The 22,870-nt window shown below is 35.6% G+C and overlaps 1 protein-coding gene and 1 long non-coding RNA gene across 5 annotated transcripts in view; one reads left to right on the top strand and one right to left on the bottom strand.

Annotated features, from left to right (window-relative positions):
- The window catches only part of LOC105499424 (RAB3C, member RAS oncogene family), a 292,548-nt gene that overhangs the window by 132,623 nt on the left and 137,055 nt on the right, over positions 1-22,870 (top strand). For both annotated transcript variants that reach the window (XM_011771980.3, XM_011771979.2), the window contains exon 3: positions 12,760-12,878. In XM_011771980.3, the coding sequence (XP_011770282.2) occupies positions 12,760-12,878 (119 nt within the window). The remainder of the gene's footprint in view (positions 1-12,759; positions 12,879-22,870) is intronic.
- LOC105499423 (uncharacterized) overlaps positions 1-22,870 on the bottom strand; it is a 58,056-nt gene that overhangs the window by 23,549 nt on the left and 11,637 nt on the right. The window lies entirely within an intron of this gene.

Genomic DNA, 22,870 nt, shown 5'->3' with positions numbered 1-22,870 from the left:
TAGAGTCAAACTCACTGGTTTTATTTTAAAATGAACATGTTTACAGTGTGTAAATCAGCTGAGCTTTAGAACTTTTGCAAATATTCTTCAACTCTTTAGAATTGACAATGGTAATATAACAACAATCTTTAAAATACATCAGAAATTATGAACTTGCTTGATAAACCCTCACCTGGCTTTAAACTTGAACTAAACAGGTTCTAGAGGACTTTTGAGCCAACAATTAATTAAGTATTCATTGATAAAACATAGGCATAAACCAGGACATTCTTGGGCAAACTAGGACGTATGGTTACCCTGTCTACTTACGTATAGTTGGAATTCTAAAATAAACGCATTTTAAAAATGAAGTTAAAGTAGCTTGAAGGGTTAATAACTGAAATTTTCTTCTAGAATTGTTACAAGACAATAATCCTCAAAATTGGGAAGCACAGTGATTCCCCCAGCAGCACATGGAAAAGAAATGTAAATGTAGCCACATCACAGTGAAACTACAGAATACCAAAGATGAAAGGAAACTCCTAAAAGTAGCTTCAGAGTAAAGATAGTTCATATGTTGGGGACAAATGAAAAAGAGCCTAAGAAACTTGGACTTTATTTCCTAGCCAATGGGAAGACATAGCATGGTTTTGAACAAGAGGTGAATGGTAGTATGGATGGTGATGGAGGTCATGGGTCTTTATTGCAATAAGGATAGTGATTAAAATGGAACAATAATTAGACTTATAGCAGACTTTTCAATGGTATCAACTGAAACCTCAAGACAATGGAATAATGTGATAAAGTGAAGATAGACTATAACTAGAATTATATACCCAGCCAAACATTATTCATAAATAAGGGTTAAACAAAAGTATATTTGGACATACAAAAGAAGTATTTGTTACCGGCAGACCTTCCCCAATGGGATTTCTAAAAAAGTGCACTTCAAAAACAAAAAGGGACAATTTGAGATGCAAGAAAAACTTGTGAGCAGAGAAACTGGAAAACATGTGGATAAATACAAATAAATAATGTCTGTGTTAAAAAGTGCCTGACTTAGGGAGTAAAAAATCAAGGTAGTTTGAAATATAGAACATTGTACAACATTATGATTTAAGATAGGAATGGATGACTGAAGCCAAGTATTTGAATTTTGGAAAATGAAGTTAAAGATATTGATTGCTTATTTTAAATATAAATTTTAACATTTTGATAATCAATTTATTATAGGCATAACTTCCAAATTAATAAAGAGATGCATGAGATTAGACAAAATAGAAAATTTTCAACCAAAGAGGAAGCAGGATGTGAAAAAAAGAAACATAATATAATCAGGTCAAATGTCATAGAATAATATAATAAATATACAAATAAATATAGTGGTTATTATAGAAAATATTAGTGGGTCAATTTCCTGACAAAAGCCTGTGATCCCAGCACTTTGGGAGGCCGAGACGGGCGGATCATGAGGTCAGGAGATCGAGACCATCCTGGCTAACCCGGTGAAACCCCGTCTCTACTAAAAAATACAAAAAACTAGCCGGGCGAGGTGGCGGGTGCCTGTAGTCCCAGCTACTTGGGAGGCTGAGGCAGGAGAATGGCATAAACCCGGGAGGCGGAGCTTGCAGTGAGCTGAGATCCGGCCACTGCACTCCAGCCTGGGCGATAGAGCGAGACTCTGTCTCAAAAAAAAAAAAAAAAAAAAAAAAATGTATTCTGATCCACTATATCAAAAATACCATGAGAAAGAGAAATATATTTTAATTTAGAGCTGAAAAGGACTTAGAAAAGGTAGTTTCTCATTTATAAATGAGAAAATCAAAGCCTAGAGAGACCAATGAGATAACCAAGGTGACTTTCCTAACAATTACCAGAGATTCAACCAGAACCCAGGTTTCCTGGCTTCCAATACTATATGATCTATTAAATTATACTTTTGTCTTCTTTTCCTCAAAAATGTATTTAATTCCACAGGCTGAATTTCCTGTGCATCTTTTTTTTTTTCTTTCTGAAGATACAACTAGCCTTGTCTCCAGGACTAAAAGTATTTTTTTTCCTAGAGGGTAGACAAGGCTGTGACTGGTGATAAGAATAAAAATGTTGCAATAAAGAAAAATCTTAGGTGATTTTTTTTTCTTTTGCCTTGACCTAAGCTTAAGCAAAGATAATTTCTTGTCTAATTACATCTTTAAAAGTATGCACAGGAATTAATGAAGGAAGAGGAAGAAGAATATTGGATAGGTCAAACATTTTCAGCTTGTTAAAATTTGTGAGTTTTGATGTTGTGATTAAAGATTTTAAGTGCTGGTGACACAGTAGATTTTGGAGAATTTCATTGACTTTAGTTTTTTGCACAAGTTAAATTTGAGATATCTGTGTATCCCATGATGAAAATATGGTTCTGGAATACAGAAGTGTAATCAAGGTTTCCTAGTAAGTGGAGCTATTATGTTTATAGATTACATTTGAAACTGTGAAGACAGTGTAGTATCTGGTAACATCATACAAGACGATGAGACAGAATGAAGATCAGAAGCCTGTATAGCACCTTTAAGAGGTGAGCAGAAAGCAAAGCTTGCCAATCAGGAAAAGGAGCCTGCCAAGTGAAGAAGAAAACTTAAAGAGACTAAAGAATCAGGAGAGAGTCATGCCCTGGAAGAGTTAATTTAAAGAAATAAGGGGTTATCATCTATACCATGTGTTTTAGCATAGACAAGTAAAATGAGAACCAAAAGTTAAACTGCTGGATATGGCAGTGATGAGGTCATTGATTATTTTAGCATGAACAATTTCAGTAGAGTCTTAGCACTGGACACAGCTACAATTGGTTGAAAAATGAATGGGTTTGAAATAACGAAGCTGAAAAATATCTAAAGCATAGACATGAACAAAGGTTCAAAAGCGAGATGATAACATCAAATAGGGAGCCAGAGTAAAAAAACTATAACCTAAATTCCTCACTATTCAACTTAATACTCAGAAAGAGGACTAGACTTTGGATATTTGAGAAAAGCTGGTCTTTGGTATGACCTGTGTCACTTCCCCGCACTGTGACTTAGAACTGGCACCTCACCTCTTTATCTCTGTTTCATCATCTAAAAAATAGTCTACTACTTACGAATAAATGAATGGCATGATGTATATGAATGTGCATATATGTAACACCCTGTTTAAGTCTACATTCTTGATGTTGTTTTTGTAATACCTTATTGGTAGTTAGCTTGGTAAAAAAGCCTAAACTTGTGGTGTACTTTGATATTAATTTTATCTAAACTCTGTTTTTGATCATGCTCTGCCCAGTCACCTATACTCATCCCCAAACCATGACTTGAATAGATCTCATAGTATTTCCAGTCATTGTTCTCTTATTAAAAAACAAACAAACAGACAAAAAACTCAACTCAGGCAGAACACAGAGGACTTTTAGGGCAGTGAAACTACTCTATATGATACTATAATTGTGGATTCATGTCATTACAAATTTCTGCAAAACCACAGGATGTAAAGCACCATGAGGGAACCCTAATGTAAACTATGGACTTTGGGTGATAATGATGTGTTAATGTAGGTTCATCAGTTGTAACAAATGCACCACTTTGGTGGGGGACATTGATAGAGGAGGAGCTATGCATGTGTGGGGCTAGGGTGTTTATAAGATATCTCCGTACTTTGTTCAGTTTTGCTGTGAAACTAAAACTGCTTTTAGAAAAGTTGATTATTAAGACAGAAAGAAATCTCAGTGCTGTTGAGCCCAGTTTAAAAAGGCAAAATTGTCGTATCCAGTTTAACAATAATATTCTTCCCTTACCATAAATCTGACTACATTCCCAGGGACTGGTAGTACAATCAAAAGAGCAGTTTGATCCTCCCTTTCTGTCCCTTCTTTTTGTAGTTCTTGCTGTTTCAAAATCAGGGATGAAGAAGAGCTGGGAGATGAAGAGAGGGCAGATGACTGTACATAACCTGATGTGCAATTACAATTCTTTTTTGGCTTCTTCAGTGAAGCCTGTCCTGCCACCCACTGGACAAGCTTCCGTGTGACAGATATCTGAATGCTGGTTCCCTTATGGAGGACCTTCAGGGAGCCTGTTAGGGCTCTCTCGCCGCATAGTGCCGTGACGTGGAAGAGTTGCTCACATTCCTTCTCCTTTAAAATTTCTTCAGCTCCTTTCTGCCCCTGTTAATACACATCATAGCTCTCCACACCTCATCCAGGAGACAGCTCTCTTGGAGATGGCTTAATGGCAAAATGTGTCAAGTGCAGCTACCTGCTGTAGTGTTTACTGATCCATGGGAAACTCACATAATATAGTCATGCTAACCTGTGAGAAATCAGGCTTCTCCACTGCCTCCCCTTCCTCAACCCTGCTCTCTCTCTCCAGGTATCAAGTACTCTTGCACAAAAGCAGATCAAAATTTCATTGTTTAAGCAGATACTATTCAATGAGCCCAATCGGCACATGGCTTTGTGTGTATGAAAGTGCCCAACCCTTTATAAAGAGTCTGGTTTGAGTCTTAGTTGCCTATTTTAGGGCAATAGTAAAAGTCCCATTCAAAAGCCTGTTATCCTTTAAAACGCAATGCATTTGATCTTATGCAAGCGTTTCTTATTGTGTTCTGTGAAGAAAAACAATTCTCAACCTTGACTATGAGCTGTAAGCTGCCTGAATTTATCTATTTATCCTGCAGGTTTTGAAAAAATTTGGTGTAATCAAAATCCCACTGGGAAGAAGTATGTCAAAAAGATTAATTAGAAGGAAAGCAAAAATGGTGTCTTCTCCTGCCTTTGTGTTAAACATTCTTATAAAACAAGCACTGAAATAAAATAAGTAAAGATGCCTTTATATACTTTCGGTTGTAAATTTTATTAAGGTCTTGAAGAGAGTTCTGAGTGTTTACTGAAAACCATCTCCAACTTTCATGAGCAGAAACGTACAATTGGTAGATATGTCAGAGTATTACTGACAATGGAGTCAAAGGCCCCCTATAAAAAAAGCTATCTATGGCTTTTCCTCTCTTCCAGGAAAGATGAATTGCCATGGTAACACTGCCATGAAATAATAGGTCAGGTTTTATCCTTCTGCCTCAGGCTTATTCTATTAGGTTTTACTTAGAAGTGGATGCCATTGTAAAATGAATGTTTTTGGTATTACAAAACTAAACATCATGACAAGAAAAATCTGATCAATAAAATCTGCTGGTATGAAAAGGATGGACAAAGGACAATAAGTAGGGAGTTAAACTGATTGAAGAACTATTTAGCGGCTGTTTTATTAGTACTCTTCTAAAATGTGGGCTTGTTTCACAGATGCTTGTATAACTGAATGTGCATAAATGAAGCCAGGCTGACTGCACAAGATCAGTTGGAAAAAGTGGTTTGTAAATTTTGTTTTAATAGAAGATTAACTGCTCTAAGGAAAAAGTTGCTATTTCATTCCAAAAATAAATATGCAACAAGAAAGCATAAAATATTTAAGCTTCCTAGTTTTGTTACATTTTTAAAAGACAAATTCAATACTGTTTTGTGCCTATTTATGGAAATTTCTAAAAATGCAACTTGGGGGCAAGTATTAATGACATTATACAAACAACATGGTGTGTAATAATTGAAATTGTTTCTGTTGTTTCTGTTGTTTGTGGGAGTTGTGTCTCGGTATATACATCATGACTTTACATTTTCGTGGAACAGTATCTCAATCATTTTGGGATGAAATTCCAACAGAAAGTAATATATAATTTTTGTCACATCAAGCAACATTGCTCTGTCCTTCTAATAGGACATATATTAGAATAAGAGATGGAGAAATAGATAGATACCTAGTTTTTAAAGTAACAAGGTATATCAAACCAACTTTTTTGAAGAGGTTCATTTGATGTAAGTTAAATGTAGAATATGGTAGTGGATTTTAGCATAACATCTTTCCTGAATTCACACAGTGAGACTATGTTTGACTTCTCCATAGACCACCTTGAATTTTCTGTAGTTTTTTCTTCTGTAAAGTACTAACAGTGTGTGTGGGTAGCTCTGAGATTTATATTGCCTTCAGTCTGATCATGAAGATTGCAAAGTGGGGTCAGTGACTGTGCTAGTTTCCTAGGGCTAATGTAACAAAGAGGCACAAATTGGGCGGCTTAACACAGCAGAAATTTATTGTCTCACAGTTCCAGAGGCTGGAAGTTCTAAATTAAGGTGTCAGCAGTGCCATGCTATCTCTAAGGCTCTAGGGAAGAATCCAATTCTTGGCAGTCCTTGTCTTATAGATTCATCAGGCCGGTCTCTGCCTCTGCCTTTACATAGCTTTCTCCTCTGAGTGTTATGTCTCTAAAGTGTTACGTATATAAAGATTAGGGCCCATTTTAATCCAAAGTGACCTACCCAGTGGGTACAGGGTATGCTGCTCTGGTGATGGGTGAACCAAAATCTCAGAAATAACCACTAAACAACTTAATTCATGTAACCAAACACCACCTGTTCCCCCAAAATAATTTTAAAAAAGAAGACCTCATTTAACTTGGTTACACCTGCAATGACCCTTTTTCTAAATAAAGTCACATTCATAGGTTCTGGGGTGAGGAATTCAATGTATCTTTCTGGGAGACAATACAGCCAACAGCAGAAACTGAATCGAGGGATTTCAACACTAAATAAATTGTCTCTATTACAGTTTTAAATTGCTATGCTGTCTAGTTCTTTAGGAAAATAAATGGTAATATTATTTGAGTTATGTTTCATTACTAATAGTTACTCTCATTTTTTCTTTCCATTCAACTTTAAATTTTTGTAGATATACAGAGAATATGGTATTCCTAATGAAATGCTCTCAATGTGTAGAATTTTAAAATGTACAAATATGATTAGAATAGGTAAAATAAGTTTAATATATACCTATCATAGTTCCTAACTTGTAATAGGTGTTCACTAAATGTTTATTGAATGAATCAATCAGTGTTAACATTAAACTATACTGAGCATAATTTAATCTGTCTTTAATGATTCAAAACAATTTCTTTGGGCAAAAGGTAACTAGGTATGAATTAAGAGATCCCCACTTGCTTGAGTGCTCAATGACTAAGTATTTATTCTATTTTACTTCTTTATGTCCATTTGGAAACTCATTAGGTAAAGCATGTTTTTTTTTTGGTCTTGGATTACACTGTTCCCATCCCCCATTTCTTTTGACTTCCCCTTTTGGGTTATCACATATTCTTTTCTATAGCTTAATTAAAGTACTTTTGTTAAACAATTAACACCAACGTTTTTTGATTTGGTTTCTCCACCTATAAAATTGTCTACTCTATCATGTATCAGGATTGTCTGTCCTTTGATCTATTTTTCTCTGTCTAGGTATCCAATAAATGTATTTTGATCGTGGTTATATTATTTGAGTTATATTTCTTTACTAACAGTTACTCCCATTTTTCCCTTTAATTAAATACAAAGAGAAGTAACCACTAAAACAAAAAACAAACTGCAGTACAACTCTTACCTTACCAATGACTGCTATTTCCTCAATTTTAAAACTGAATGTTATTTCTGCATGACCTCAGAAGGTTTTAAGAATTCAGTACATACAGTTTTAAAAAAGAAAGATTTCATTAGAAAACAAAATTCTAAGGCAGAAACAGAGTGCCAAAATTCAAACCGAAAAAGTTTTAAGCTACTACTTATCAAGCTGTGAATGTTTCCCATTTTATAGGTTTTTCTTGACAGATATTCAAGTATTTGTTAATCAAACTTGCCATTAATGCCAAAATTCTCCTAAAAACATGATTGGGAAATCAAAATATTTAAGCTAACTGAAATTTTTTTTTTTTTTTTTTTTTTTTTTAAGGAAAATGAAAGCTATCACTCATGGAAGAAAGTTTTTATTTTTTAATCACATTTTTATCCCTAATTTTCTCTCTGATATTTCCAGTCATGTTTTTCAGTCATCAGAAGCCTAAATTTATGGAAAATCAAGTATGTCCAGTTATTAGTGTCAGTTAGGGAGAGGAACAACACAAAGCCAGGATTTTGAGCCAGCTTCCTGGGCAAATTGGGGAGAAATACCATTTTAGTCAGTTACCTGAGACTGTTCAAGTTTAATTACATTAGTGGCACTTGACATTATAAAATGTTTTTTTTCTTTCAGATGTAAACTTCTTCCATCATTAGTAAATGTCAATTATAATGAAGTGTTTTTCCCAGTTCCTTTTTTTCCTGATATAACGGAAGAAAATGCTAATGAGTTTGTAATCCTGAAATTGTTTTCAAAGCCAAAACAAAGTCAGCTTGGTGTCTGTTTATTAGCTTAATTTTATTCTCTGTATCTGGAGAATAAATTTTCTCATTTTATTTCTTACTATACTTTCCCTACTTGTGCAATTTCTTATTCTCCCTGAGAGCTTTTAAATGATAAATATTACCAATTAGATTGTATTTCTGGGTTCAAATCAGAATGATGTTGAAGATCTTACCCCTTGCTGTGACTCAAGTACTACTGAAAGCTTCTATTTTTTTTTTTCTTGAAAGCTGGTTTTTCCCTCTCTCATTTTTGATTTTGATACATAATGGCTATTCAACCCTGTGGTTTCTAACAGTTTCCTGTAGCATTTCAATCAGAATATAATGGTGACTTGATTTCTTCTCTCTCAAAGATTAAATATACCCACAATGTGAAATCGATGCATTTTATAACAATAGAACAAGTTTATTTACTGTCAAAATGAAATTAACATCTTAGGAAAAGGGGACAGCATCACTGGAAGAGGTCAAGAAGGAAGAGAGACATAAAGTCAGTTTTCCAACACAACATTACTCAGTGTCTGTGCTGAAAACATGCTTGACAGAAAAGTTCTGCATCACCTTTTAGCAGTGTCTTGGTATACAGGTTGTTTTCCCCTACTGAGAAATTAGGGGGAAGCTGTCTATTGCAGTGCAGAGAAGGCAGCAGGCGTGGGGTTCCAACCTGTAAGAATGCTTTGTAATCAATGCCAAAAAAAAAAGTATGACCAAGAGAAAAAGAAAGCCGTTTAAAGTTACTTTAAAATAGCCAAAATAAAAACGGTAAATTACATTTATAGATAATATGTTCTGGAAAATATGAACCCAAGCCAAATATGGAAAATTTTTAAAATAGACTAGTTATAACTAGTTATGCTCCCCCAGAAATCTTACACATGTCACAAAAGCTTTGCTCATTCTTTGCGTTTTAAACAGTCCTGAAGTTTGATTCTGGTATTTTATCCATGTTATCTAATTTTCTTCTTTGTTTCACAGTTGGATATACTGCTAACTGAATTAAATCCAATGAATATATAAGAATATCCAAATAAGTTCAAGATTTGCTTCTTTCTGCCTAATTTGTATATTTGTCCCAATGAGCTACACTTTACAACATCTATGTTTATCCCTAGCATCTACATTTTTATTTTAAAATATTTATAAAATAGTAAGCAAAGTACAGTAAAATATTCAAATAGTGGCCAAGTAATTTCTATCATATAGTCATGCAATTATGCAGCATTGCATTTTTATTATTATGGCTGGGATTCGATTCTTTTTATAAATTCATTCGTCATTTATATGCCTTTTCATAAATAATTTTTACTATTAGGATCACGAGGTCAGGAGATCGAGACCATCCTGGCTAACACGGCGAAACCCTGTCTCTACCGAAAACACAAAAAATTAGCCGGGCGTGGTTGCGGCGCCTGTAGTCCCAGCTATTCGAGAGGCTGAGGCAGGAGAATGGCGTGAACCCGGGAGGCGGAGCTTGCAGTGAGCGGAGATGGCGCCACTGCACTCCAGCCTGGGCGACAGAGTGAGACTCCGTCTCAAAAAAAAAAAAAAAAAAAGAATATTTAACATTTTTAGTGATGTCTTGGTACCATTTTACATATTAAATATATTAACCTTTGATCTCTCTGGTCTAAGGCAAATATACTTCCCAGTTTATCATTTGATGTTCTATCATTTTAATTTTACTTTTTTTATATTCAAGGGATTGACAGATTTTCATGTGGTGAAATCTACTTTCTTTTTTTGTTTTCTGCCATTGATAGTATGTTCTGAAAGATCTTCCTCACCTGTTTTACATTATTTCTGCTATTTTGAGTACTATAATCTGTTTTCATCCTACTTTTGAAACTTTATTTTCTGTAAAATTACCAAATAAATACCTTCTAGTCAGGTCGGCCTTACCCCTGCTCCAAGAGTAGAATTGTTGGCTTCATAAAAATTCATACTCTTAGATAATTTTCAGTTCCATTTTATATCCTACATTCTTCCAGAATCATTCACTGATTCCCAGCCTCCTTTGATCATTCTTCTCTAAACTTTCAGGAGTCAAATAGGATATAACACAAATTGGGAAAGAGTTGTAGGCAATCTTTAGTTTCACACTGCTGTTCATGGTGGGGTGTAAGCATCTAAGCAGGTACACACCTAAGGGTGAAGAACAGCAAATTCAACATGAGTCCTTCCCAATAGTGACCTTATGAGACATTAATTTCATTTTGATGGTAAAGGAAGCTGTTCCTGTGTGCAACACATTAGTTTTGCCTCCAAAGCCTGTTAAATCTTAGGGGTAGCTGGGATGCACTCTGCATCCAAAGGAGGCCTCTCTGGGATAAGAGAGTCCAGATTGACGTCAGAAAGAATATCGTATTTCTGTCCAAAGTGCTAAGCGTCTAAAGAGAACTAGGAAAGAGAAGTTAGACGCCTATCTCCAGGGAAAGTGGCAAAGAGAGAAACTGAAGAACATTTGAATTATAAGTGATGCCCCAGGTCCTGAGGAGGAAGTTTGAATTGAGGAACATTTACTCTAGTTACACTATAAGGTATATGTGATATATACAGGTCCATTTTGGTGATGTATCTGCCTCTGATTCCCAAATTTAACTGTTATATGCCATCTCTTTTGCAAGTGTCAAACTTCTGTACTTGTAAGCTGCTATCTTTATCTTGTATTAACCTTGCTGTCCTGCATCTAAGGAATAAAAGCTAGTACTTGCCATTTATTGACCAATGTTTGTGTGCTGCTCTCTGTGGGAAGCACTTTACATGAATTACTTCATGGAACCCTAACAAGCATGCTAAATGTTAGAAGGATTTGGTTTACAGAGGTTCAGTAACTTGGCCACATTCCTCAGCTATCTAATGGGAGAGAAGGCCCTCAAATCCGGATCTGTCTGACTCAAACATACATACAAAGCAGGTATTTTTATTCCCATTTTAAAATTGAATAAACCAAGACTGAATTGCAAGCTTCTTAAAAGCAGGGACCTTTTTATAAACTTCCTTTTTTCCCCACAGTGGCTTGTACTTAGTAGATAGACAAATGCATAGTGGTGGAGCTAATATATTCCTCTGATCTTAAACTACAATAAAAAGCTCAGATTGTAAATAAATATGATCTTTTTATTTGTTTGTTTTCTATAGTCAGATGCCGCTTAATGGAAGTAAACAAATGTCGAAGGTACTTTCAGTGGGTTCTTTACCAAAAAAAAGAGTTTTTCAGAATATTGCAGAACTGCCATATAAAAATCATTAGGACATAAAAGTGGTTTAAAAGAGGTAGCAGCTTATCCTAGATCACAAAGAAAAACATTAAAAAAACTCTCTGCACTTTAACTCCATCCTCCCACATTCTGACTTTTTGTTATTACAATTTACATATATTTATATTGCTTATATCTTAACAGATTGTTGTAACTATTGTTGTTTTGATAGATTTGTCTTTTGGGCTTCATACTAGAGTTATGAGGGGATTGCTACCACAATTATAGAGTATTGTTGGTTTGTCTAGGCACTTAATTTTACCAGTGGGTTTTATACCTTCAAGTGTCTTCTTTTTGCATATTAATGGAGTGATTTTTCAAACTGAAGAACTCTCTTTAACATTTGTAGATGAGTGTGGTAGTGGTGAATTTTCTCAGTTTTTGTTTGCCTGAGAAAGACTTTATCTCCTTCATAGATAAAGGATATTTTTGCTGGGTACAGTATTCTTGGATGGCAGGTTTTTTCAGCACTTTGAAAATGCAGTCCCACTCTCTCCTGGCCTTTATGGTTTTCATTGAGAAACCTGTGGTCAGACAAATTGGAGCTCCTTTATATGTTATTTGCTTCTTTGTACTTGCTGCTTTTAGGATTCTCCATTTGTCCTTCACCTTTGAGAGTTTGACTATTACATGCCTTGGAGGAGTCTTATTTGGGTCAAATCTGTTTGGTATTCCCTGACCTTACTACATCTGGTTATTTATCTCTTTCTCAAGCTTTGGAAAGTTTTCTCTTATTATTTCTTTAAATAAGCTTTCTATCCCTTGCTCCTGCTCAACTCTTTTGAACACTAATACTTTTTAGATTTGATCATTTGAAGTACAAATATAGAGTTTGGTAGAAGAAATAAGATATAGTGTTTGATAAATCAGTAGGGTGATTATAATTTACAATAATCGATTGTATGTTTTAAAGTAGCTAGGAGTGAATAATTTGAATGTTTCTGCATAAAGAAAAGACAAATATTTAAAGTGTTGTATATCTAATTATACTGATTTGATCTTTAAAAATTATATAAATATATTAAATTATTACATGTACCCTGAAAATATCTACATCTATTATGTATCAGTAAAAAAATCATTTTGAAAAATCATTAGGGGAAACAAGACTAAAAAAGATAGCTATACAAAATGAGTACACTTTAGACTCTATTGTGACTATTTTTGGAATTATTAATCATTTCCCAAAAATGTATTGCCTCATTTCTGAAGATTATCTTTTTTTTTATACTTTAGGACACAGCAGGCCAGGAAAGATACAGGACTATCACCACAGCTTATTATCGTGGAGCCATGGGCTTTATTTTAATGTATGACATTACAAATGAAGAATCCTTCAATGCAGTACAAGATTGGTAAGTTAGAGCAAATACTCTTATTGCTGATAATAATGGTTCTCCAGTCAACTCCTTCTTTCTCCCCAAAGCAGTGACCATACCGCAATGTAATGTATGTGTTTACATTATACTACAATCCCACTTGTGCTTCATTTAAAAACAAATGCTGTTTATGCACAGAAGCATTATTTAGGGATTGATAATAAGTCATTCTGATGATTTTTCTGCAGTTTGTTCATTTCCAGTGCTTTGCATTTTGTCATCATTGCTTCCGTGGAAACTAGTGCATTGCTTTTGATTTTTAAAAATATAAATAATGAATAGTTTGGAAGTTTACTGATCTAAAATAGGGATCGAGAAACTATGGCTCATGGGCCAAATCTGGCCCACTGCTTGTTTAGTAAATCAACTTTTATTGGAATAAAAGTTTATTGGAATAAAAGTTGATTGTTGTCTTTGACTGCCTTAACACCACCACAGCGGAGTTAAGTATTTGCAACAGAAACCATATTGCTGGTAATGCCTAAAATATTTCCGATCTGGCCATTTATGAAAGAAGTTTATGGACCCCTCATCCAAAAGATTTGTTAAACAAGTTATTCAAATTGAAAAATTTTGAAGGACTGAGATAAAGGATAAGATAAAACCAAAACCATTTCTGACTCATAGCTGCATCAAACTATCTGAAAATACTTCTGACCCTGATGAGTGTTTACAGTGAGGGTTTATTCCTATGGCTACAGTATCCTGCATTCTGTCCCACCAGCACCTTGAGAGGAGACACTGAAAAGCCAAGGAGAAGGGTTATGAGCTCAAGCACAGGGCTAAAGAGGGCAGTTTGTCTGTGGAAAGAGCAAGAATCTATGTAGGGCTTTGTGTGACATTAGGAGGGAAATGGAGCTCCCAAAATGGAGCTCCCACTGGTGATGACTAGGACTGACTGAAGAAATACCACACTATAACTGTAAATATAATCACAGACTATCTTATGTAAGGAAAACTTTGACAATACATAGGCAAAAAATTCTTTTTTTGTTTGTTTTCTATGATAATATTATCCAAAATGTTTTTTACATATATATATATCAGTTCAATGAGGGTCAGATGCTATTAAAAATATTTCCATTTGCTTTTTTTTTTTTCTATTTTAATTGTTCATCTAGGAAGACTTCTTATTTACACACACACACACACACACACACACACAGTTACAATGCAAGAAATAATACTATTGGCGATAGCAATTCAAAAGAGAAATACAGGGTTATAAATTAAAAAGACAAGTTTAAGATGTATATGAAAAAATAATTATCTTTCACTGAGGAATACAGAAGAAAGCTTAAATAACTATTGTTTTTATATTATTTTTAAGAAAGCTTAAATAACTATTCTTTTTAGTAAACTGAACATTGTAAAAATGCCAGTTTTTCTCAAATTAATTTATAAACTCAAGGCAATCTCAATTAAATACAGCAGATTTTGTACAAAATGATATGAAATAGAAAATCCAGAGATAAGCACAAATCTATATGAGGATATAGTTTATGATAAAAGTAGCATTCAAGTTAGTGACAAAAAGTTTGGTTCAATTAAGAGTGTTATGACATCTAGTTAATTGTCACATATAGCATGAAACACATATTGCTATATAATATGGTAATTTTAACCTTGACTACTTTCTGTCTGAAAATGTTGAGATCCAGGAGTCCCAGGTCAGAAGTGCTCTTTTAAGTTTTCCAAAAGAACAAGATCTTAAAAACATGGAAGACCTCTCTGCCCAAAAGTCCTGCCTCATCAATGCCTGCTGAATTAATTAAAACTTCCTCAGCCTGACTTTCAGACATACATATTGGTGCCACTATATCTTCATGGCTTCATCTCTTACTATTCTAGAAGCAAACAAAACCATTCATTGTTCCTGGAGCCCAGCTTAAACTTTCCAACATTTGTGCTTCTTTTCTTCTATCCTTTTATTCTCTGCTTTGCATGTCTCTTTCCTCAATCTGCTACTCCATCTGCCCCAAGGCATATAGATTTGTCAAAAACCAACAAAAGCCCCTTCTAGAAACAAACCCTTTTTTTCATCCAAAATTATATGATCACTTGATTTATTAGGGTTTTTAAATTCATTCAACAAGCACTCATTGAGCACCTAACTCTTTGACAGCCAATCTGTCAGACATAGCATTTAGTACCTATGCCAGCATTTACTATCTCAGTTAATAGATCCACCATCACCCAGTTATCTGATGTAGAAATATGAGCACTGTCTTTTATTTCTTCCTGTTTTACGAATAGAATCTCATTGACCACCAAGTTCAATCATTTTGACTTTCTAAATGCCTCTCCAATCTATTGCTCTTTTTCTTCCTATTGCCAATGTCTTAATCCAAACCATTCATTTAGGAGTCTTTTATCTTGTCTCCTTATCTCAGGTTCCACCCTCTCCAGGTCATCCATCTGATTACCATCAGAGCTACATAAGTGAACCTTAGTACATCTCAGGTATTAAAAATAAAACTTCCAGTAATATCTTATTATGTACAGTAGTGATTCTGAGAGCACATGTTAATCACCTGTAGAGCTTTGACAACATATACAAGCCCAGGCTCCACTCTGGATCTACTAAACCATATCTCCCATGAGATACATGGGCATATGAATTTTTCAAGGCTGCACAAGTGATTCTGAAGCTCATTTCTGGCTAAGACCATTGATTTATAATGAAATCTAAACTCGCTAACATAGTGGACAGTGAAACCTCCAAGTATCTATTTCACTGACATCATCTCCTACCACTCTCTTCCATTTGCTCTATGTTTCATCTAAACAGAAATTTTCTGTTTACCTAAACTCCATCCTTTTACTACCTCTGTTTCTCTGCCTGAAATACTTTCTCTGTTATCTTTAAAAAGTCTATTTACTTTTCAAGGCTATCTCTTTTACAAAGCTTTAAAAGGTATCTCTGCCCCTTTTCCTACCCCCTTCCACCTTTATTCACAGCGGACAATACTAGCCACACCCTCATCTCTGCACCCACACTACCCTAGCACTTTCTGAAGATCACAGAAGACCTAGCAGACTCTGCTATTATTTCATTATATTTTCATTAATCATTTTCCCCATTATAGAATACAATACAATACAATACAATACAATACAATACAATACAATACAATACAATACAATACAATACAATACAATATATACACTCTTATTTTTTCTCATTTCTTTATCGTGGTAAAATATAACGTAAAATTTACTGTCTTAACCATTTTTCCTGTATATAGTTCAGTAGTATTAAATACATTCAACCATCACCACCATCCATCTCCAGAATTCTTATCATCTTGCAAAACTTATATTTAAACGGTAACTCCCCATCACTCTCTCCCTGCACCCCTCAGCAAACACCACCCTGCTTTCTGTCTCTGTGATTTTAACTACTTTAAGTAGCTCTTATAAGTGGAATCATGCAGTATTTGTCTTTTAGTGACTGGCTTATTTTACTTAACATACTGTCCTCAAGTTTCATCCATATTGTAGCATGTCAGAATGTCCTTCCATTTTATAATATTTTATTATATATAATAAAATATACATTATATATCATATATGTTTTATATATAATATACATACACATACACACAATATATGTTATGTAATATACATTGTGTGTATGTACATATATACACACACAAAATATTGTATTTTATATTTATATATTTATATTATATATATACACACACATATGCATATACTGTATTAATCCAATATATATTTTGAACGGATGATCTAAAGTAATAAACAGAATTACATCCTGATTTCCCAGCAAAAAATATAGAAATTACTTCAAACTGACCTAGCCAGGAATTAATGGTTCTATTCTTCCTCTCAACAATAGATTTAAGATTGTATGTGTATTGCCACTATGGCACCAATTATATTTAACTTTTTGTTTTTCTTAAGTGTATACTTGTCTTAGGTTCCTACTAGATTAGAAACTATTTGTAGGGAAAGACTATCTTATTTATCTGTATTTCCTGTTTGACAAATAACTAGCACAAAATGGATATTTTAAGAATTATTATTAATTTCAAAAGTAAAAAAAAAAATCAGAAATCTTAAGAAATGTTTAAGGAATAAGAACAGAATTGTATAATAAACGAAAAAAGCCCTTTGGGGAAAACCATTCCAGTGCAGCTACTAAAACTTGCTTTACATGTACAGTATAATTGAATGGTGGTTGTGGGTGAGGAAGCTTGCTGATATTCAGTGATGGCCTTCTACAACAAGAAATAAGGTATTCTGAAGGAAATAAGCAAGAAGAAACACATTCTTTAAATTACTGGTCTCCAAGTGCTGATCTTAAGTGTATTAAAAAATACAGAAAAACATATCTAGCAAAAAGAAAAATTAATTAAAGCTGAACTGCAGCTAAAGTTTCAGCTACTCTTCCCAACAAAATGCACTTTGATTATTCAGAAAGAAATAAAAAGCTTGCTGACTGTGATTTCTCCAGAATCCTAAAACTATCTTACTATATAGGAAGAATTAAAGTTCCTTTAAAAAAAAAAAAAAAATTATTACACACAAATTCTGGTCTGTTAAGGAGAAGACAAGTGTATTAATCTGTTTTCAAGCTGATAATAAAGACAGCCAAGACTGGGTAATTTATAAAGGAAAGAGGTTTAATTGACTCACAGTTCCACATGGCCGGGGAGGCCTCACGGTCATGGCAGAAGGTGAAGGAAGAGCAAAAACACATCTTACATGGCAGCAGAAAGAAAGCATGTTCAGGGGAACTGCCCTTTATAAAACCATCAGATCTCGTGAGACTTAGTATCACAAGAACAGCATGGGAAAAAACCCGCCCCATCATTCAGTTACCTGCCACCAGGTTCCTCCCATGACACCTGGGAATTATTACAATGCAAGGTGAGATTTGGGTGGAGACACAACCAAACCATATCAGCAAGCATGGAGATTTAGGGAGAGTAGCAAGCAGCAAGCTAACAGATTATTTTGAGGAAATGGAAGCTATCTCTTTTTTGAAAACACATTAGACTGTGCTTTGAATTTTCCAGTGGAATTTTATTTAAGGAGTTAAATTACCCTCTTTGGCCAAATTCCCCAGTTCTGTAAAATTAATACAAAATTAAGCTGACTGTGAGCCTATTTAGAATTTATTTAGAATCTATAAATTTTCAAAATAAATAAAAAAATAATAATAATAAAATAATAAATAATAAAAAAATAAAAAAATAAAAATAAAAAGAATCTATAAATTTTCAAAAAGAATGTGAGAAACTCAACACAAAAAAATGCATACACTGTGGTTAGTAAAATATGAGTAGAGAGTAACTCTCAAGAATCAGGATGATGGTTGTAGCTGTCATTCTGTTGAAACAGAGAAGAAAAAGCTTTATGTGCTAATAGGTTATTGGGACATATGGTGCCTGGAAGCAAGAGTGAGGAGAAAGGGAACATCAGGGAAGACAGAAAACAAACATGGAGGGGGTTGGGATTTGAAAACTGATCTCTACTTGGTAGCAAGTATAACTGACCATTGATCTCACAGGAACACCTTCAGAGGTGCCTTATGAATAATGCATCTCAGGACAGACTATCTGGTAGAAGGAAGGAAGAACTGACCCATTAGCTCTTCTCTTCTATTGGTCCAATGTTCACTTCTGGGACTTTAACTCTTCCATACTTCCCAGTTACACATGTATGGGTGACTCATGGCTCAGCAGCAGCAGGGAAACTTCACTGTGGGAGGCAAGGGGTCTGTGGCCTTGGCCTGAGATGAGCTGCTTTGGGCTGTGCCAGTGTCATAACACAGGTGATAGTCCAGAAGAGCCCTTGCAGAAGTGGTTAGCAGAAGGAATAAACAAGTGGCCAAGAGCCCTTGAGACAGGTGAGTCTGGGAAGATCTGAGGGGCTGCATAAAAGGTGTCTTATAGAGAATTTCAAAGCTTATGAAAATCCAAAGGATCAAAACGGTTATTGTGCTTGAAATACAATTTGGTTATGAGATTGCTGTAAACCAAGGTAATAACCAAGACCAAAAAATATTTTTTATATATTTTATTTATTAAACATGATATATTATATAGCTTTCATTATAGGAAAGGAGAAAAAAAACATATCAATCTTGCAGGGCAATAAGAAACTTCAAAAAAGTTTTTGTTGAATTTGGATGGAAATGCTTTTTATTTGGGGCACTTTGGGTTTATGTTAACAATAGCTTTTATAACTAGTACTAAAAAGGCTGTGAGACTTGTTTTTTAATATCTTGAAGAAGACAGAATATTCGAGCACCTTCAGTGAAGGCCTCTGTGAGTGGCTGGGCAAATATAATCCAAGCACGTAGAGTTCTTGTGGTCTCAAATGATCCAAGAACTGAATGGTAACCACTCAAGGGTATGAATGGATTACATGCTACCTAGACTATCTTCTCTAAATGTCGCTTTTCTACTTTATGCCTTTGATAGGAGCTGGATAGGCAGTTTGATATGTAAAATTATGCTGCCTGAGGAAGACCTCAGGTGCTTATATTCCATCCAATATTTTGGAAACCGGATGCTGACCTTATATTAATATATTTGCTCAGTTCTTTCTAGTTTCTGAACTTCTTTCAGTCCCTTGAACTTCTCATACCTCTGCGTCTCTCTTCCCCTGGGCTCTGCCTTTCATAACAAACCATATTCCTCCAACCTTCACCCAGATCAAGCTAATTTATTCTCATCATTCAGATTTTAGCTAGATTCTCATTTCTTCTGAGAAGCTTTTCTTAATCCCGGAGTAGTTTAGTTGCTTATGTAGTGAGCTCTAGAGACAATACTACCCAGTATATCTTACAATGTCTTAAACTACTTATTTGGTTATCTTTTTTCCTGCTGGATTCTAACTTCCTCAAAGATAAAGAGTCTGTTTATCTTCCCCACTTTTACATCCCAGTGCCTACTCTAGTGCCTGGCACTTAGTGGCTGCTCAATATTCATGGAATGAGTGAGTAAAATTACATAGAAAACAGACCTAGTGAGGTTATCTTAATTAATTGGAGTGTGTTATAAAAATCACAAGGATGTTAGATGGCTATAAACAATCATACTGGAAGCTGCGATGATGCTTATGATGTGCTTCAGACTTGTCCATGTAAAAATATGTGTCATCATGGTCCTTAACTAGGCTAATTTGCCAGGTATCTATTTGCTTAAATCTGCAGTTTTGTTGTGGAAAGTCGGGGACCCTGAATGGAGGGACTGGCTGAAGCCATGGCAGAAGAACATAAATTGTGAAGATTTCATGGACATTTATTAGTTCTCCAAATTAATACTTTTATAATTTCTGACGCCTGTCTTTACTGCAGTCTCTGAACGTAAATTGCAAAGATTTCATGGACACTTATCACCTCCCCAGTCAATACCCTTGTGATTTCCTATGCCTGTCTTTAATCTCTTAATCCCATCATCTTTTAAGCCAAGGAGGATATATGTCGCCTCAGGACCCTGTGATGATTGTGTTAACTGCACAAATTGTTTGTAGAGCATGTGTGTTTGAACAATATGAAATCTGGGCACCTTGAAGAAAGAATAGGATAACAGCAATGTTCAGGGAACAAGGGAGATTAAAAAAAACTTTCAACTCTGACTGCCGTTGAACTGGGCGGAACAGAGCCATATTTCTCTTCTTTCAAAAACAAATAGGAATATTGCTTTTTCTCAACAAGGAACATCCCTGAGAAAGAGAATGCGTCCCTGAGGGGAGGCCTCTAAAATGGCCGCTTTAGGGACAGCTGTCTTTTACAGTTGTAGACAAAAGGATGAAATAAGCCCCGGTCTCCCGTAGCACTCCCAGGGTTATTAGGATGAAGAAATTCCCACCTAATAAATTTTGGTCAGACCGGTTGTCTGCTCTCAAACCCTGTCTCCTGATAAGATGTTATTAATGACAATGCATACCTAAAACTTCATTAGCAATTTTAATTTCGCCCCGTCCTGTGGTCCTGTGGTCCTGTGATCTCGCCCTGCCTCCATTTGCTTTGTGATATTTTATTACCTTGTGAAACATGTGATCTCTGTGACCCACACCCTATTCATACACTCCCTCCCCTTTTGAAAATCACTAATAAAATCTTGCTGGTTTTATGGCTCAGGGAACATCACGGAACCTGCCGACACGTGATGTCTACCCTGGACACCCAGCTTTAAAATTTCTCTTTTGCACTCTTTCCCTTTATTTCTCAGACCAGCTGACAATTAGGGAAATAGAAAAGAACCCATGTTGAATATCGAAGGTGGGGTTCCCCCAACATCTGGTGCCCATGTGGTTTTTCTTTTTTTCTAAGTGCATGTGGGAACCTGATTCCCTTTGGTAGGTGTGGAGAAACATCATCGGTTCAGTCCACAGAAACGCGTGTTCGACTCCCTGATGACTGGTGAGTAGTCTGTGTATGGTCCGGGTTAACTGTGGGTCACACAGAGTCTGAAAATTATACTTATCTCTTCTATATGAGACTCTGGTTGAAACAGGGAATGATTCGAGTACCCATGGAAAATATGGTCACTCTATTCAGGGCAGCGGTAAAATTCTTTCCTTGGTTTCCTGAAAAAGGAACCTTAAATGTAGACCTGTTAAAACAGGGAATGGTCCAAGTAACCATGGAAAATATGGTCACTCTATTCAGGGCGGTGGAAAAGTACTGCCTTGGGTTTCCTGAAAAAGGAACCTTATATGTAAAAGTATTGGATCGTGTTGGTACAGCATTCTGGAAACTGGTCTCAACAGGGAATTTTGTTCTTGTCACTGTTTAGGATGATTGGGCCTTGGTACTTGCCATCCTAATACCTCCTCAATCTTCCTCTCCCACACAGCCCTCATTATCTGATCAGCCTCTCCCTTCAGCTACTCCTTCCCCACCTTACGATGCTAAAAATTCAGTGTCTAACTCTGGTGACTTTGGCTTAACGTTACCCCCTACTTATCTTCTTTTCACGAAGAACTGGTACTTGAAGCTCCTGGCCCGACTCACACAGCCCGGGACCATATATATGCTAATTCTTCCATCTTCAAACCTTTGCAGCATTTGCCTCTGGGCATCACCTAATGGCTCCAGAACCAAACTACAACTTACCTATAATTATTCAGGCCCTCCCCCATCCACTTCAGCCCCTCACCCTCCTGTCATTTGGTTCTTCAGCCAGTCACTTTGCCATCCACTCGGCCTGCTTCTTTGTATCCTTCTTCACACATGAACGCCAGTAATCACCAGTATACTTGTGCTCCTTCTGCTCCCCCAATACCCCTTTCTCACACTCTCATTCCGGTCCGACCCCCTCACCCTCAGTTTCCCTTATCTACGCATGCTTTTCCTGTCACTTCTATGCCGACTCCATCTCAGATGCCTACTCTTGAAACTTCAATGCAACGCTTATTATGCCAAAACAAATAAACACGTGGATTAGATGCGTGGATGTATCCAGATACACTAGACCCACCTAACTTCTAAGGGGTACAAATGCATCATTATGTATCTGTTAATCTTACCTTTTTAAAAGAATTTAAGGATGCTTGCACTCAGTATGGTCCTACTTCTCCTTATGTTAAAATGGTATTACAAACTTTTGGTATGGAGGTCACTTTACTTCCTTTAGACTGGGACCTTTTGGCAAAAACTGTTCTGACCCCATCTCGGCATTTATAGTTTCGTACTTGGTGGTCAGAAGAGGCTCATTTGCAGGCTCAACTAAATCGGATTAATGGCATTCTAGTTACTCAGGCCCAGCTCACAGGCTCTGATAGTTTCTCTGATACTTATGCCCAATTAAACTTTGATTCTCTTACCACAGAACAAGTAACAAAGGTGTGTATGAGAGCTTGGGATAAATTACGCGCTCTGGGCCAAGCTCCTGTTTCTTTTACCATGGTTAAACAAGGTCACTCTGAATTATACCCTGATTTTTTAGCTAAATTACAAGATGCTGTTGAAAAATCTGTCTCTGATG

This window comes from Macaca nemestrina, chromosome 6 (assembly GCF_043159975.1).
Source record: "Macaca nemestrina isolate mMacNem1 chromosome 6, mMacNem.hap1, whole genome shotgun sequence".
NCBI lineage: Eukaryota > Metazoa > Chordata > Mammalia > Primates > Cercopithecidae > Macaca > Macaca nemestrina.
Note: the sequence above shows the minus strand (reverse complement) of the source record. Positions and strands in the feature narration are given on the sequence as shown.